The 14,674-nt window shown below is 39.8% G+C and overlaps 1 protein-coding gene across 2 annotated transcripts in view; it reads left to right on the plus strand.

The window, feature by feature from the left end:
- RFX4 (regulatory factor X4) overlaps positions 1–14,674 on the plus strand; it is an 88,021-nt gene that overhangs the window by 12,338 nt on the left and 61,009 nt on the right. For both annotated transcript variants that reach the window (XM_066550372.1, XM_066550371.1), the window contains exons 2-3: positions 7,298–7,384; positions 14,167–14,227. In XM_066550372.1, coding sequence (XP_066406469.1) covers positions 7,298–7,384; positions 14,167–14,227 — 148 coding nt within the window. The remainder of the gene's footprint in view (positions 1–7,297; positions 7,385–14,166; positions 14,228–14,674) is intronic.

Raw genomic sequence — 14,674 nt, forward strand, 5'->3', positions numbered from 1 at the left:
CCTGTGGAGCTTGAAAATGTTACTGACAGCTAGCATGCACTGACTGAAGGGTGTGTGCCTTGCCAGCTGATGGCACCGAATGAGGCAGCAAGGAGCAGGTCCCCCTTGATGGCTAGAGAGGAGCTGGTTTGTGAACTAGGAGTGTCTATGTGCTGAGGCAGTTACAGGGAACAGCAGCTGGATAGTGACCTTTGTATGGTCTCAGAAACCTTTCATTTGGCAGTGGAGAGGAGGAATGTTTTGATTACATCATCTATGAAAACCTAAATCTTAGAAAACTACTGTGTGATTGGCTGTCCCTAGTAGCTTGTTCTGCTTGATTTTAGTAGATTTTGGTAAGTTCAATGCCCTCAATGGGAGCCAGTGGCTGCCAAGCCCTGTCGTGTCACAGACACACTTATTCATAACAATGTGCTGAGGCTAAGCAAGATCTTGTTTAGGTCTTGCTTTTGCAGTACACTGAGGCTTTGTAGATGACGTGATTTTTGTTTGCTTTCTTTCAAGCAGTGTGTTGCTTGAAATGCGCTGCTGTAACCAACCTGCACAGCACTCCAGCAGCACTTCTCAGGTAGCAGATGTGCCTGTAACCAGCGGTGCTGTGCTGCAAGGTGTGAGAGAGATACAGAACATGAATCCTGCTTCTGCTCAGGCCAGATGTTGTATACAGCAGGTACTAGAATAGGTGTTTAGTAGTTTGAGGGTCAGACTTCAGGTTTATCTCCTGATCACTACTCCTGAGAGAAAGGGATCATCTCTTTTGCCTTTAAGGGACTGTGATTTGTCTTATAAGCTATGGCCAATTGCTCCAAAACATTGAAGTGTTACAAGGTGAAGTCTTCACTTGCATTTGTCAAAATATTACATGCACTGGCTCATTTTTCCTTACTTTCATTCAGATAGCATTTAGAAATTAGATTTTCAGCACACTAAGGGATGGCTGAAGGAGGCAGGCTACTCAGACTTTATGAATTTTACAGATCTAGAGGTTAGAAGTTCTCTGTCTGCAGCAATGATGCAACATGGAGAGCATGAACAGAGTTTTTGGGGTGTTGGCTTGTCTCAGACCATGTTCAGCAAGATCAGCTCTGCAGAGAAAAGCTCAATGAATCTTGCAAACCTCAGCACTTACTCTGAAACAGACAACAGAAGACGCTGTCAGGGCAGTGATGGTTTCATTAATAAGAAAAGATATAGAATATCATCCCATCAACTCTACTGTTGGTACCATGGGCTATCAAAATGGAAACGGGAGGTTCTATGACCTTCAGTCAGCCTCTTGAGCTTTTGAGTTACTGTGTTTACCTGCTAAATCTCCTGTTAGCAACCACTTTCTCTTGTGGTTACAGATCAGATGAGCAGCTAGACAGTGTTGCTGGCCAGCTTGGTACTGAGACACTTGGCAAAGAGATACTGCAGGAAGAGATGAGTAACTCTTCCCTCTGAGAACATCAAACAAATAACTCAGAGGGGTGCTAAGACTCTGTATGCATGAGAGGAGTTCTTCTTCTGTCCCTGGAACTGTAAAATTGAGACTGTCCTCACTGCTAAATAGTAATTTTTCCATCAGGTCCTCTTATAAATGCACTACGATTTGCTAGTTCCTTTATATTTGCATTATTACTTTTAGATACCTTTTCTCACAGTTACTCACAACTTTTTTTTTTTTTTTAATTTGCCTCGAGAAATGGGCAAAAAATTACAAGAGCAATCATGAATAAAGATAAGGAGCTGGACTGTTGCAGCTGTGCCATCCAAGTTAGTATATAGCACAAGAAGTGGTTTGGGTCCTATCAAATCTTATATTCTTATTTCAGTGATAACTCTATTTCAGTGACATGCAAACTCATGTGGAAGAAGAGCTGGTCTGTGTTCAGCTCCCTAAATAAATTGTCATGCTTTTTGGTGACTTAAAAATTTGGAATATGAGAGCCAGTCTAGAGCTGAAAGCACATAAGAGGGCTTTTCATGAAATTGCTATGGCTTTGGTGAAATAAATGGTTGTGCAAATTTTGTTATTATCAAAGCCTTGGCTGTGTCTCTAGGACATGGGGATTCTCATCTCATACACTTTCAAAAAACTAGTGATTCCCAATTATGCCAGTGCTGTGACCACACATGGATCAGAGGATATGGCATAACTGGAAAACTAGTACTGTATATACTGTGTAGGGAATGAGGTGAGCAAAATGCAGCTCAGATTAGGAGGCCACAGAGCTTTGTTCTGCCCATAAACCCTCCTTCTCTCCCTTCAGGGCATACACACATGCCCACAGGGCTGTAGCCAGCAGCTCTGGGTATGCTCAGTTCCAAGCTGTGTGGCATAGCCCCCCATCGCCTGTGGCCACAGCGGTTCCCAAAGGCCAGAAGAGGCTGTGATTACAGGTGGTGCTGTTACTGCAGCTACTCCTGACCCTCCTGGCAGGACAGCAGGAGCAGAAGCCATTGTGGCTGTGTTTAGATCCGTCTCTTCTTCTCTGCAGAGAGGAACCTGAGTGGCTCTTGCCCTGCTCTTGCTACAGCATGCCCATGTGGGAGTAACGAGTGCTGTGGGCTGCAAATACAGGTAGCTAATAACTATTACAGAAACAGGGAGTAATTATCTCATTAAATCTACTGGCAGTACACAGGCTCCTCTGCTGCATCACCTCAACTCAGGCTCTGGAGGAGAAGCCTTTCAAAGATGTGTTCCAGAAGCAAGCTCTTACTTCTGAAGGAGATAAAATGTCAAAATAATTTGTCAAAGATAAATTTCAAGAACATTTCTGCTTCTTATTTCTGACACTTCATGAAAGTTCCTGCCCCTAAACATCTCTTGCATATTTCTGTCTCAGAGCTCCCAAGCCGACCTCCCCAGCTCAATCTTTGAAACACCATACAATTAAAAATACGCTGTTTGTTGAAAAGAAGTGGCTTGGTAGGGATAGGGTGAAACTACACACCTTCTGCTCTGCCTGCTTTTGAAAACAAATTCAGTTTAAACTTCTCTTGGTAAAAGTGTGGCACATGGAATGGAAGTGAAATACTCTGATGCTTGAGTCTCAGTGGATGTGCCAGCTTTAGAAAGATTGGGATCAAAAAGAGAAGAGGCAAAAATAGGCGCAGAAAGAGTTCCATAGTTATTTTAAATTCATCTTTCAGCATTTAATTTTGAACAATTTCTAATTTTTTTGTTGGTGTAATAGTAACTTATTCTGTCACAATATTTACACTGGGAAAATTATTGTAATTTGAATAATGGTCTCCTTTCCCTTATGTAGGAAGACCACAGCAGATACAGTGTATTTGCATTTAGTCGTATGCAAAATTGTATAACAAAAATTTTAAGGCTGAGGAACACAGTTGTGTGTTTCACTACAGTTCACTCTTGACCTGTGCAAAATTAAATAGTTGCTATGATATTTGAAGATGGATCCTCAAAATTCCATTAAAAACATTATTTTCTTTCTTTGCTAGTAAGATTATGATAGTTTCCATACTGCGACACAGTTATGAGTAAGTGACTATACTACATTTTACTACTAGCTATTCCTAATCTGTTATTTTGCTTTTTCACTAGTGCTGATCCTTGTTTCAGTACAATTGAGGGTACAGTGTGCTGGGACTCCTGATGGGAAGGAGTCCTAGAGGGGGAGAGGAAATGCCTTAAGGCTTGATGCACTAAAAACACAGTGAGTAAAAATATGGCCTGTATTAGGATGTAGTTTCTTTTGTTCTCACAAACACTTCCCATTGGAAATTTTTGGTTTCTCATCTTGTGTTAACGACTCATCATTGTTATCAGGTCTGATATACACTTCTGCTTAGTTGCTGCCTGAACTCTCCATCACTGTAAGTTTTCCTGCTGTGAAATCCTGCCTGTGAAAACTAAGGTTCAAGTGCAATAATTAAGCTTTAATTGCAAAAAAAATTCCATCCCACATGACTCAATGCATATTTAGAACAGTAGTGTGATGCGGTTGGTGCCAGCCTTGGGATGGAACCACAGCCTGGAGACACCCGAGTTTCCCCATGGGCCTTTTCTTGCTGGGACAGGCACACCCACATGTCATGAGGACAAGCACATTCAACATGTAGAGGGAACCCAGTGTGTTCCTTAGGCCTGGAACAAGATCTAATGTTATTAACTCTGAAAGACCTTATAAAAGTCAAGCTTAATTTTGAGTTTTGATTTTGTTTGCTCTGCCTCTTTCTCCTTTTGTTTTATTTTGGGCAGGTGTTACTGTGCCTGGGATCTGTGGGTTGATGGGACTATTTTAAATTTTATCAAAACTGTAGTTGTGTTTTCTCTTAATACCTGAAGACACTGTTATTAATATTGGGAGTTAAAAGCCTTGTAAAAATGCCAACAGTAGAAAAATAGCTAGTTATTAAATGAAATTACTAAATGAAGTTAGTAAATGAAGTTAATATTAGAATATTTATTTATTTATACTTGCATAATTTGGTTTATGAGATAATACAGCTTTTAAATAGTTGGTTTTGTCACATTTTGTCATCTGCCAAATAATTTGACAAATTTGCCATAAACTCCCTGACATTTTTGCTCAAAAGAGTTAGTTTTCTTTATTCTTTGCTGCCAGACAAGTCGTTTATCTTTTCAGGCCTGAAGAATTTCTATCAGCTATTTAAATGCAAAGCCACAAAGGGAAAGCCAGACTCAGGCTGCAGCAGGCTGAACTGGGGTGATTCAGGACCAAAGGAGCTGCAGCACATAATTAAACTGTAACTGCACCATGCTCCAGGCTTTATACGTGGCAGTGTAAACTGGCCGGTTTTCCTGTCAAAAAGGGGAATGTGCGCAGCTATCACAGACACTGCGTGAACAAGGATGACGAAAATGGTTATGGAGTGACACTTAAAAAGTTGGGGTTTTTTTCGTACTACTTAGGCAGGGAATTTGACTAAAGATGGCTGCTGGCAGTTCTCTGCTGCCGAGGGAAGAGGATGCATCCCAGCTTCCCAGCTCTCAGTGCCGGCAGGAAAAGAAAAGGGCAGAGCTCGGCATTGGTCTCCCCTTGGTGCTAATGGCAGCCGCCTTTGCTTTTACTCCCTGCAGCTGGGCTCAGAGCCAAGGGAATTATATACAGCCATGGCTGTGTGCTGAAAGGAGGAGGAGGAGGTAGGGTAATCTTTCCCAAGGCTTCTTGTACCTCTCTCTGATGTTGCTCTCAGCAGCAAGTTTCTCTTCACCTGTGAGACAGCTCACAGTACTCATATAGGACTGGGAAGATGCTGTGAGCTCATTTTTAGGGCAGCAAAAGAAATCTGGCAGAAAGCAGCCATATTCTTGTGTTGGCCCTCAGACAAGCAGGTGATACGTCCCCACCCCATGCAGTTGAGCAGCACAACCAGGGAAAGTCTCCAAGTTGGAGTTGCCGCCAGCTTGTGGGTTTGTAACTGAGCAGGGGCTGATTTCACAGCACGGGCCCTGCTGGCAGGTTTTATATCATGGTGTCAGCAGTCTTACAGTGATTTGTAAACAAGGCTGTGTTGAATTTGATGGAAGAAGAAATATCCTTTAAAGATCTATTGCCAACAAGTGGGTTTTTTGATGGTTTTCAGAGAAAGTACCTTAAGGGAGCAGGCTGTGAGGCTTCTTAGGCACAAGTGTGATGGTGAATGAGGAAGATGCACGCAGGGACATGCTTGTATTGGTGAGGGCAGCACTGCAGCATGTTCCTACTGTGAATAACTGGGGAGGGGAATAGCCTGGAGCTGCCACAACACTGCCTGAAAACCACAAGCACACAAAGCAACAGTACCTGGAGTCCTGTGGCAAGGCCTGCAAATTAGCTCTGAAGGGTTCTCAGCACACCCTTTCTGAGATTCTGCACAGGTGCCATTGCCCTTGTGTTTACATGGCAGTAGAGGAGATGTGTACAGAGGAATATGCACAGGTTTATACAACTGCCTGGGTTTAAAAAGCATTTTTTCCTGCAGAATGTATTTGGCCATGACCATTTGTTTGTTTACTGGCATCTAGTGCTGAAATTAGGTCATACCAACTTTTATCTTCTGTAAACCAGATGGGCAGCTTTCCCAAGATGCTGGGCTCCTGCTTTCCCTTCAAGCCTGCTGCTGTGATGGGCTTTTGCTGGCTGGCAGACTACTGCCTATGCTGTGCAGGTAGCTTGGTGGCTGGTGGGGGGGGGCTTATGGAAAGGAATCTGGAGCCATTTCCATGTTTTTGAAGGTGTTTCTGGCTCTGGCAGTTTGCTGACAGCGAGGCCTGTTCCCCCTTGTTTCTTGTGTATCTCTTCACTCAGTGGAGTTGTTTTCTGTCATAACTTGCAGGCTTGCCTTGCAGACTTCCATCTATCCCTCCTTTTTCTTGCTTTGACCACAGGGAGTTCTCTGAGCATAAACTCATTTCTGCCCATGTTCACACCCTTGAAAAATAATCTTTTGAGGGAGATCAGTTTATTGTAGCAATACCTAGGGATTTAGACAAACTCAAGAACTCATATTTCATACTTTGTCCAAGGAAACACATAAGAAGGTGTAAGTTTTGCCCTGAAGACCTGTAACAGTATATTCTGCTGAGCCTGGTGCATCCTCTAAAGTCATCAGGGGACATAAGTTATAGCTTCCAGGAAGAACAGTGGATTCAAATCAATGTAATGCTGTAGGTAGCTCATCTGACTGGTGGGAATGTATTGAAAAACAGGGAGGAACAGGAGTGGTTTCATTTGCACTGTGGGGTGACAAAGGTTTGAGCAGCTCAGCAGCTGCTGACTTGCTACATTGGACTTGTTACCAGTGAGGTACCAGATTCTCCACCAGTGTGAATGAAGCTGTAGGACTGGGCTTCACAGAGCACCGTTTGATCCTCAATTTAACCAAATTCACATGAATTATTGATTTTTTACCTGGTAAGATTTCTTCCAAAACCAGAGGGAATACTCGAGGATATAAGCCTTTGCCAGACTAAGACTTGAAAACTAGTGTGATTTCCATGTTTAATTTGATTTTTATTTTTTAATGTATCATGTGATGGGGGACAGAATATTCTGAGGACCTTTATTTTGTACACAGAAGTGTTTCAGCCTCTGTAGTTCAAAAGCAAAAAAAAAAAACCAAACCAAAAAAAACCCCAAAAAATGAAGCTAGAAAGCAACAGCTAAGTTTAAAAACAAGAAAGATTTTTCTTGCTAAATATCCTCAGACCGAGCATATTTTAATACAAATGTTCAAGATCATAATCTGTTGAATGCTGACATTTTATTTAGATTTATCTGTTGCAAGTTTATATTTTGTGCAAAGACAAACAAAAGAGCATATTTTATTATTTTTGCAGAGAGTTGGATTGAACGATGTCTCAATGAAAGTGAAAACAAACGTTATTCCAGTCACACCTCTCTGGGGAATGTTTCTAATGATGAAAGTAAGTAACTTGTCATTCATTTAAAGTGAGTGTGAACATGTCCGAGTGCTCATTTCCTGCTATATAAGTTGCTACAGCTCGATTAAATTTTTAGTACTGTGTATTTTAAGGAGTCTACTCACTTGACATACTCAATAGTTTTATAGTATGTAATCTTTTTTTCTGGGATATTTACATTTTTTGAAAGGAAATAGTACTGTTTATTGGTTAAAACAATCAGAAGAATTTGTGTGTCACTGAATAAAGGTTGAATGACCACTAAAATGTGCTGTTAGGATCAGCTTAGAAGAAAAACCACCTGTTTTGCTTTTCATTGGTGAACACCTTGTGGTCAAAATATGTGGGGAAAAATGTGCTGTTTTCCAATACTACTATATCAAAACATAAATTAAAAAATATTTCCATTTAAGAATTAAACAATTGTGAGATTAAAAAATCACTTACTAAAACATGATATTGTTTTCTTTTTAGTCAGAGAGGGAAAAAATTTATTAATCTATCTGATTTTAAATCAAGTATTTTTTTGTCTTTTCTAGTGATAGCAATTTTAGATCTTGATTTTTAACGATAGCAGGTAATCAAAATAATTTCAAAGTCGTTTAAAACAACCTTTTTTTTTGTTTTTAAAATTGCAAGACAATTACTAGCCTACCATTTAGTTTTCCCTGTTTATGTAATTTCTATTCTGCTTAATTTGCCTAAAGCAAAATACTCTCCATGTTACTTTTCATCTCCAGAATTCATATATTCACATTACAAGAGATTAATGCAGATGGAATTCTTTAATCCAGTAACTAGTAATTTACTTTTTGTAAATATGTGTTTTAAAAGTGTATTTTAAATAACTTCATTGCTGCAGTTCCCTTTTACTTTTTTTTTTTTCATTTTAAGAGAATTATTTATTTTGACATTGTGGTAAAACTACATGCCTTGTAGCACAATATTGTAATTGATCATGAAATTTGCTGTACTGGGGCCTTACTCTCATTTGTCTAGGAATATATTTGAGGGAATATTTCTGAAGGAGAAGGAAGATGTTAGTAGAAAAATGGTATTTATTCATGACCCACAAGCTAAGAACCATGCACAAGAATCTTTAAAAATTGACAATGAAACTGGGAGAGGTTTGGGGTTTTCTGTTTTTAAAAATTAAGGAGTAGAAATTAATTTATCTTTAAAAATTATTGTGGATTATAGTGAAAATAAAATCAGCAGCTTGTCATTTTGAATCTTATGAGAACCTGTGAGATACACAAAGTTCATTTCACTCTGATGCTACTGAGAAAGTGATGGAAGGAATCTGTAATGAATAAGATGTGTCTTCAGACTCTGCATAGAGTCAGAATTCAGGATTGTTAAATGTGCTTTAAATATGAGCATGAGAAACTTCCACAAAGGTGGAGCCAGTAAAATGAGGACCTGTGTGATTAACAAGAGCAGGTGTTTCAGACAGTGGCATTAAGAAGATGGCATGGTGGCTCATTCTGTTTTCTGGTTCTTGAAATAAGGAGCAAACAATGATAATGAAAGGCAGTGAATTTAGAACTGATAAAACAAATACATAAATGAATTTGTTCCTCTATTTGTGTGCAGAAGACATTGTCACAGCATATAATGGAAACCCAAATGAGAGGCAGAGTTGATTTTATCTAGCTTCCTTCTTAATAGACAGTTCTTCCAGATGCTTCCTTTGCACTGATTACCAGCATTTCTGCGGTGCAGATAAGAGAATTAATCCACCTGAAAAGTCATCCTTGTTTTGAGGGGGAGGTGAGGGAGGGGAGAAGGTGAAGAAGTAGGAAAGCAACATAAGCCACAGCAATAATCTGTGAAATCCAGAACAAACTAGTAGTTTCACTGTAGAAATTGTCCAATGTGCTCCCTTCTAGCCCTTGAGTTCTTTCTAACATTTTTCTAACACCACCCAAAAACCAACCAGAAATTTCCAAACCATCATGTCAGTCTTTGGCCAGCCTCTGTCATATATTTACAAACAAAGCAGGAGGCAAAATGCTTTGAGAAAACCCACATAACCCTATTTGAATTCTTCAAAATGGTGATCGAATTGCTGTTGTCAGTGTAGGTTCAGTTTTGGTCCAGTTTTCATCTGCAACCAAAAGAAAGCCTAAACCACCTTTCTCTTGACTAGTTTTTTGTCTCTACATACATGAGGCAGCTGTTGGCTGGACTACCAAGGAAAATGTGGGTTTGGTTTTCAGTTGGGGTGGGTTGCCTGTTTTTTTTTTTGGGCCTTGGCTCCACTGAAGATTGAGAACTTGTGCTGTGAACCGATAATGTTTTTACTGGGCATAATGCTTGCTCTTGTGACTCTTTTTTTCCTGGATGATTTTAGAGTTCATAGGGTTTTAGAACAGGAATAATAGTTTTGCTGGTCTCCTTTTCTACAGCTAAAGTATGCTACAGAACCATACTTCAGGCCACAGGGGTCCTTTGCAATCTTCCATTCTTATCCAGATACCCCCAGGCCTCTTGAACCTGCATTACACTGGGAAAGGAAGTGATGACTCATAGCCATGGATTCACATCTCCTCTGTGCTTCCTGGAATGCTTCTTACCCTTTTGGAACATTTTATGACATCTTCCAAACCACAGTCTTTACATTCTAATATAAAAATTATCATTAAATTTTATTTCATTTTCCAGCTTTTAAAACATTTTTCCAGCTGCCACTTCCATGTTCCATGTTAGTCAAAAGATTCGCAGGAAAAGGGAACGGTACAATCTTGTAGCCAGTAATTGAAAAAAACCAACTCCATAACATTTTCTGTGTACTGTGCATTAAACCAGATTATCTAAATTGAAGTAGAGGTCTGGAAGAATACAAATAAAGGCTTACAAAAGTTTCAACTTCAGTTCCATGGGGAAGGAATTATGATGTTTCTTGATGAAGTGGAAGGGTTGCTTGTCCAAATTTTCTTGCTTATTTGGAAATATGAATGTGTAAACTTCCTATGAGATAAAAGAAAATATTCAGACTACTTTTTGTGCTTCAAAAGTGGTGTTCAAAATCCATGTTCATACTGGCTGTAATGACTGACCCAGCAGCTTTGTTTTTTGTTTGAAGTAAACCTCTTATTATTCTATTTAAAAAAAAAAAAAAGTTTAAAAAAGAGCTACTTGCTTTTACTGAAATTTTCCTTAGAGAAAATTCCTTCTTTTTCAGTTATACCTACTCAGTGAAAACTATGCTCCCTTATTTCTCAGAGGTTTTTAAAATCTCCCACTATTCTAAAAGCATGGAATGCATGCTGATGAGCCTGGATCTCATTTATGGCTACACATAAATAGGAGACAAGATAGCTTAGTACTGTAATTTAATTTGGCTAAGGCCAAATCACTTCTGAGAACAGTCAGAATCTGGCCTGCAGGGGGTACAGAGGAAGAGGATATTCCTCTGAGAAGTGTGCAGCTACCTGAAATCAGGGAAGGATTTTATCTATGTAAAGATAGTAACATCATGTTAGTTTCTTTCTTGGTTTTGAGACACATGCAGGCAGCACTGGAAAGTACAAGGCTCTCCAATTACCTCCACAGTGGAAAGAAGAACTTAGCTCCATTTTCGTTATGGTAAACAGACTAACACCAACACAATTACAAAAAAGGGGTGTCTTTGCTTCAGGTTGTTCCACTCCCTGTGTTTAAGGCAGCAGGCTCAAAGCTGCTGAGCACAGCTTCTGTTGTCTCCATGTTTTGCACCAAGAAGTAAGAAATCCCTTGAGCTGTACCTAGAATCAGACAGCAAAAGTTAGAGGATCCCACTGAGAGCTCTAGGAAAGCCACAAAGATACAAACGTGCACAAGATACAAACAGGACTCCACTTGAGTGGCTTTGGAACAGAATTTTGGAAGTAAGATGGAGCAGTTAGCAAAAGAACTTCCATGCAATTTGGGACAAAAGGATCCTCTGATATCTCTGTGAGCCAACAAATACTGTTTTTCTAGAACATTCCTAGTTTTATTATGTTTGAAGGCCCCTTCTATGCTGAGACTTTTACTTGCAGTTGTCTAAGCTGTTATCTGCATTGTTTGGGATGAGTACAGGTTTTCCACCTAATCAGGTACCTTGAAGACACTTTTTCCTTGAGATGCTGGTAGTCCTCCTATTGGCAGTGGCGTGAGCACACTACATGGGTTTCTCCCTGGGGTGCTTTGTGCAAATCCCTGCGACTGTGAATTGAACAAGATTTTTCCTTGTGACTTCAAAACCTTTTGGATTTGTTACAGAATTGTCATGTCTCTTCTTTGACAGTGCCTTGAAGCAGGACTTCTTTTCAGTGACTTTATTTCCTTTTCCTACAAAATAGGTTGGATTTTAAAAGTATTGCATTTTAAAAGGTATGCCTTTATTTTAATCTACAGTGTTGTTTTGATGTGAATTGATAAAATGACAGGCCAAAAAGTAAGAAATGCTGTTTCCCTTCCCTCTTTCATGTTAGACAAAGTGATCTGGTATTGGACCTGAGTCAAGAGTTAAACATTCTCTGCTTGATATGGACACCATTAGGTGCTCTGCTGACAGCTAAAATATAAAGTATAAAGCTATTTATTATTTTCTGCCAGTCAAGTATCTGAGATTATATTGTTAAACTAGACAAGGTAGAATTAAGAGCTTTTATATGTAATACTGAAACTTTGTATTTCTAGGTCCAATCTATTCCCGTACCATCTGCATCCCTTTCCATCTTTTTAATAGAAAAGTGAAAGTTTGGCTGGTAGCTGGTTCGTTGACAGAAAACAAAGTTGCACTATTTTCTTGTACAGAGAATTCACTTTGGGGTGACAAGCACTAACTCTGCGAAAAATTTATCTTTGTTGAAAATCCAGTTGTTCAATGGAAATTAACGCTTAAAAGAAATTTTCTGAGTTACAGTTGAAGTCCATCTTTTCCTTCTTGGTTTTAAGGGACAGTTGGGGGGGGGATGCTGAGGGGTCTTTAAGAAGGATCCCCAGGAGGCAAACATACCTGAGGAAGGAGATATAAATTGCAGTTTATGACCTAATTGTTAGTTTGTGTCGTTAAAACAAATCCTTAGGGAGGATTTGAGTGGGAGGAGCTGAGTATGGCGGGCGTGATGTATGTCTGAGGGCAGGTTAAGTAAAGCACCTGCTCTCAGCAGCTCACTCTTAGTGCAAGTGAAAAAAAGCTGCGGGGATGGGGGATGGAAAGGGTGTAGAGATGTTGTGTAACTTAGATATTGACTTGAAGTTTGATGTCTGCCACGTTTCCGGAGGGGGATTCAGCCCCCTTAGCACAGGTGGAAACCATCCCATGACTGGTCCTCGGGCGTGCGGGGCGGCAGCCATGGCCCCTCGGCATTCAGGCCCCGTGTGCCCGCGTTTGCTGCACGCCGACCGCCTGATTAGGAAAAACAAACGAAACCCACAATTTAAAAGTGATTTGAGATGTGTATGTTAGTCCTGTGCGCTGAATAAAAGCGGGCCCTGAAAGGCAGGGAGGGAGTGTGCGGTCCAATAATTAGGGGCCCGTTGTCATGCAGATGCGGGGGGGGCTGTGCTGAGGGTCCGCGGGGAGCTGCGGAATGGGATTTGCTGGCGCTCAGGGGAGCGGCCGCGGGATAAAGGATGTTCGGCTGGCACAGCTTCCCGTGGGTAAGGCAAGAAGTCCTGGGGGACGAGGGCTGCACGCAGAGCCTTCCAACCCGGGGTGCTATTTGTGTGCGTGGGTTCCCCGCACAGCTCAAAGGGCCTCCCAAGAGGGTCCGACGTGCAGAGGAGATAGCGCTGCTCCCGTAAGATCCTGCATCCTAAAGGCTCACTTAAATTACTTCTAAAAGTTAATTTCATGAAGAAACGTGACTTGCAGCGTGGTGTACAGGTTTACCCTATTGTTTAGGTATCAAAGCCATCTATGCTGAATGCTTTCATCGGGGACAAAGCTGTTAAAATCTCAAAATGTATTTGATACAACACTGTTTCCCAACGAATAACATTCTGGAGCTGTTGCTTGTGCTCCACTCAGCTTTCACCCAGGAATGTTTTATATGTTTAATAAAACACAATTTAGTCAGAAGTATTCTATACATATTTCTAAATTGTTTCAAAAGAACAAATGCCTCCTAGGAAGAATCCAATATTTGAAGTTTTGTTTTAATTACCTTTTTCTTTATTCATCTTTTATCTGAATTTTTGGAAAGTCAGCAAACCAGAGCTGCCTTGGAAACAGTTAATGGGGAAAATTATCAGAGAAATCATCTGAAAAGGAATAAAGTATATAACAGAATATACACATATTCCCATTCAGAATTAATCCCTGTAAATTTATAAACATCTAATAATTACCTTATGTTAAGATCAAACAATGGGTGTACCCCATTAGTTTAAATGCGTTATCTAATATAAAACTTGTGTAAGGCAACAGTTCCATTATAGTGAGTGAAACTGTTTACATGTTCTCACATGCTGGTAGAGATCTGAGTTGCTTTCTTTCCATATAAATTTATCCTTTTCAATGTCAATATTTCTTGGCACCACTCTGCTCCTGCTATCAGTGACATTTGCAGACTTTACTGCCTTAAGCAGTATCTACAGATGGTAGTTTAGGGAACATCATTATTTACATTTCTGAATTTTAGCCAGAATTTTGAGAAAGCTTTGGCACTTGAGCACATTTTAATTGTTTTAAAATTTATTTTAATTAGTTAAAAAAATTCTTACCATTCAAACATTTTAAAAAACAGTTCATGAATTCCTGAGAAATTCCTGATGAAATCACACAGCTTTTTTTGTTTGTTTCTTAACAGATGAGGAAAAAGAAAATAATAGAGCATCAAAACCGCATTCAACTCCAGCTACACTGCAATGGTAAGATGCCTTTTAAAAAGATCAAGAAAATCTATTAGTGTTTTTTCTAATGCATTTTCCAGATGATGGAATAGAGCTCTTGGCCATCTTAGAGTTCTAAAGATCCTTTCACTGTAAGTGTTTCATGTGCCCATTTGTAACCTGTACAGCATTTCTCAACAAATGTCTTACAGGATTTGTTTGAACAGAGGAAACTTCTGATACAGTTTAGAAAATCAACTTAACGTATTTATTTGCCACCCTACCAGCTGGTTATTTGTGATTTGTCATCATTGTTACATTTATTGCAAAAAGAAAACTAGTACTGAGCTTTTTTTTTCAAGACTCACATTTGTTTCAGTGTCCGATGAAGCCCACCCATACCAACTGTTTTACTGACATGAGATCTCTGTAATTTAACATAGTAGACAACAAAAGGAAAGAGTTTGAGGTTTGATTGCAAAGTTA

This window comes from Molothrus aeneus, chromosome 5, assembly GCF_037042795.1.
Source record: "Molothrus aeneus isolate 106 chromosome 5, BPBGC_Maene_1.0, whole genome shotgun sequence".
Taxonomy (NCBI): Eukaryota; Metazoa; Chordata; class Aves; order Passeriformes; family Icteridae; genus Molothrus; species Molothrus aeneus.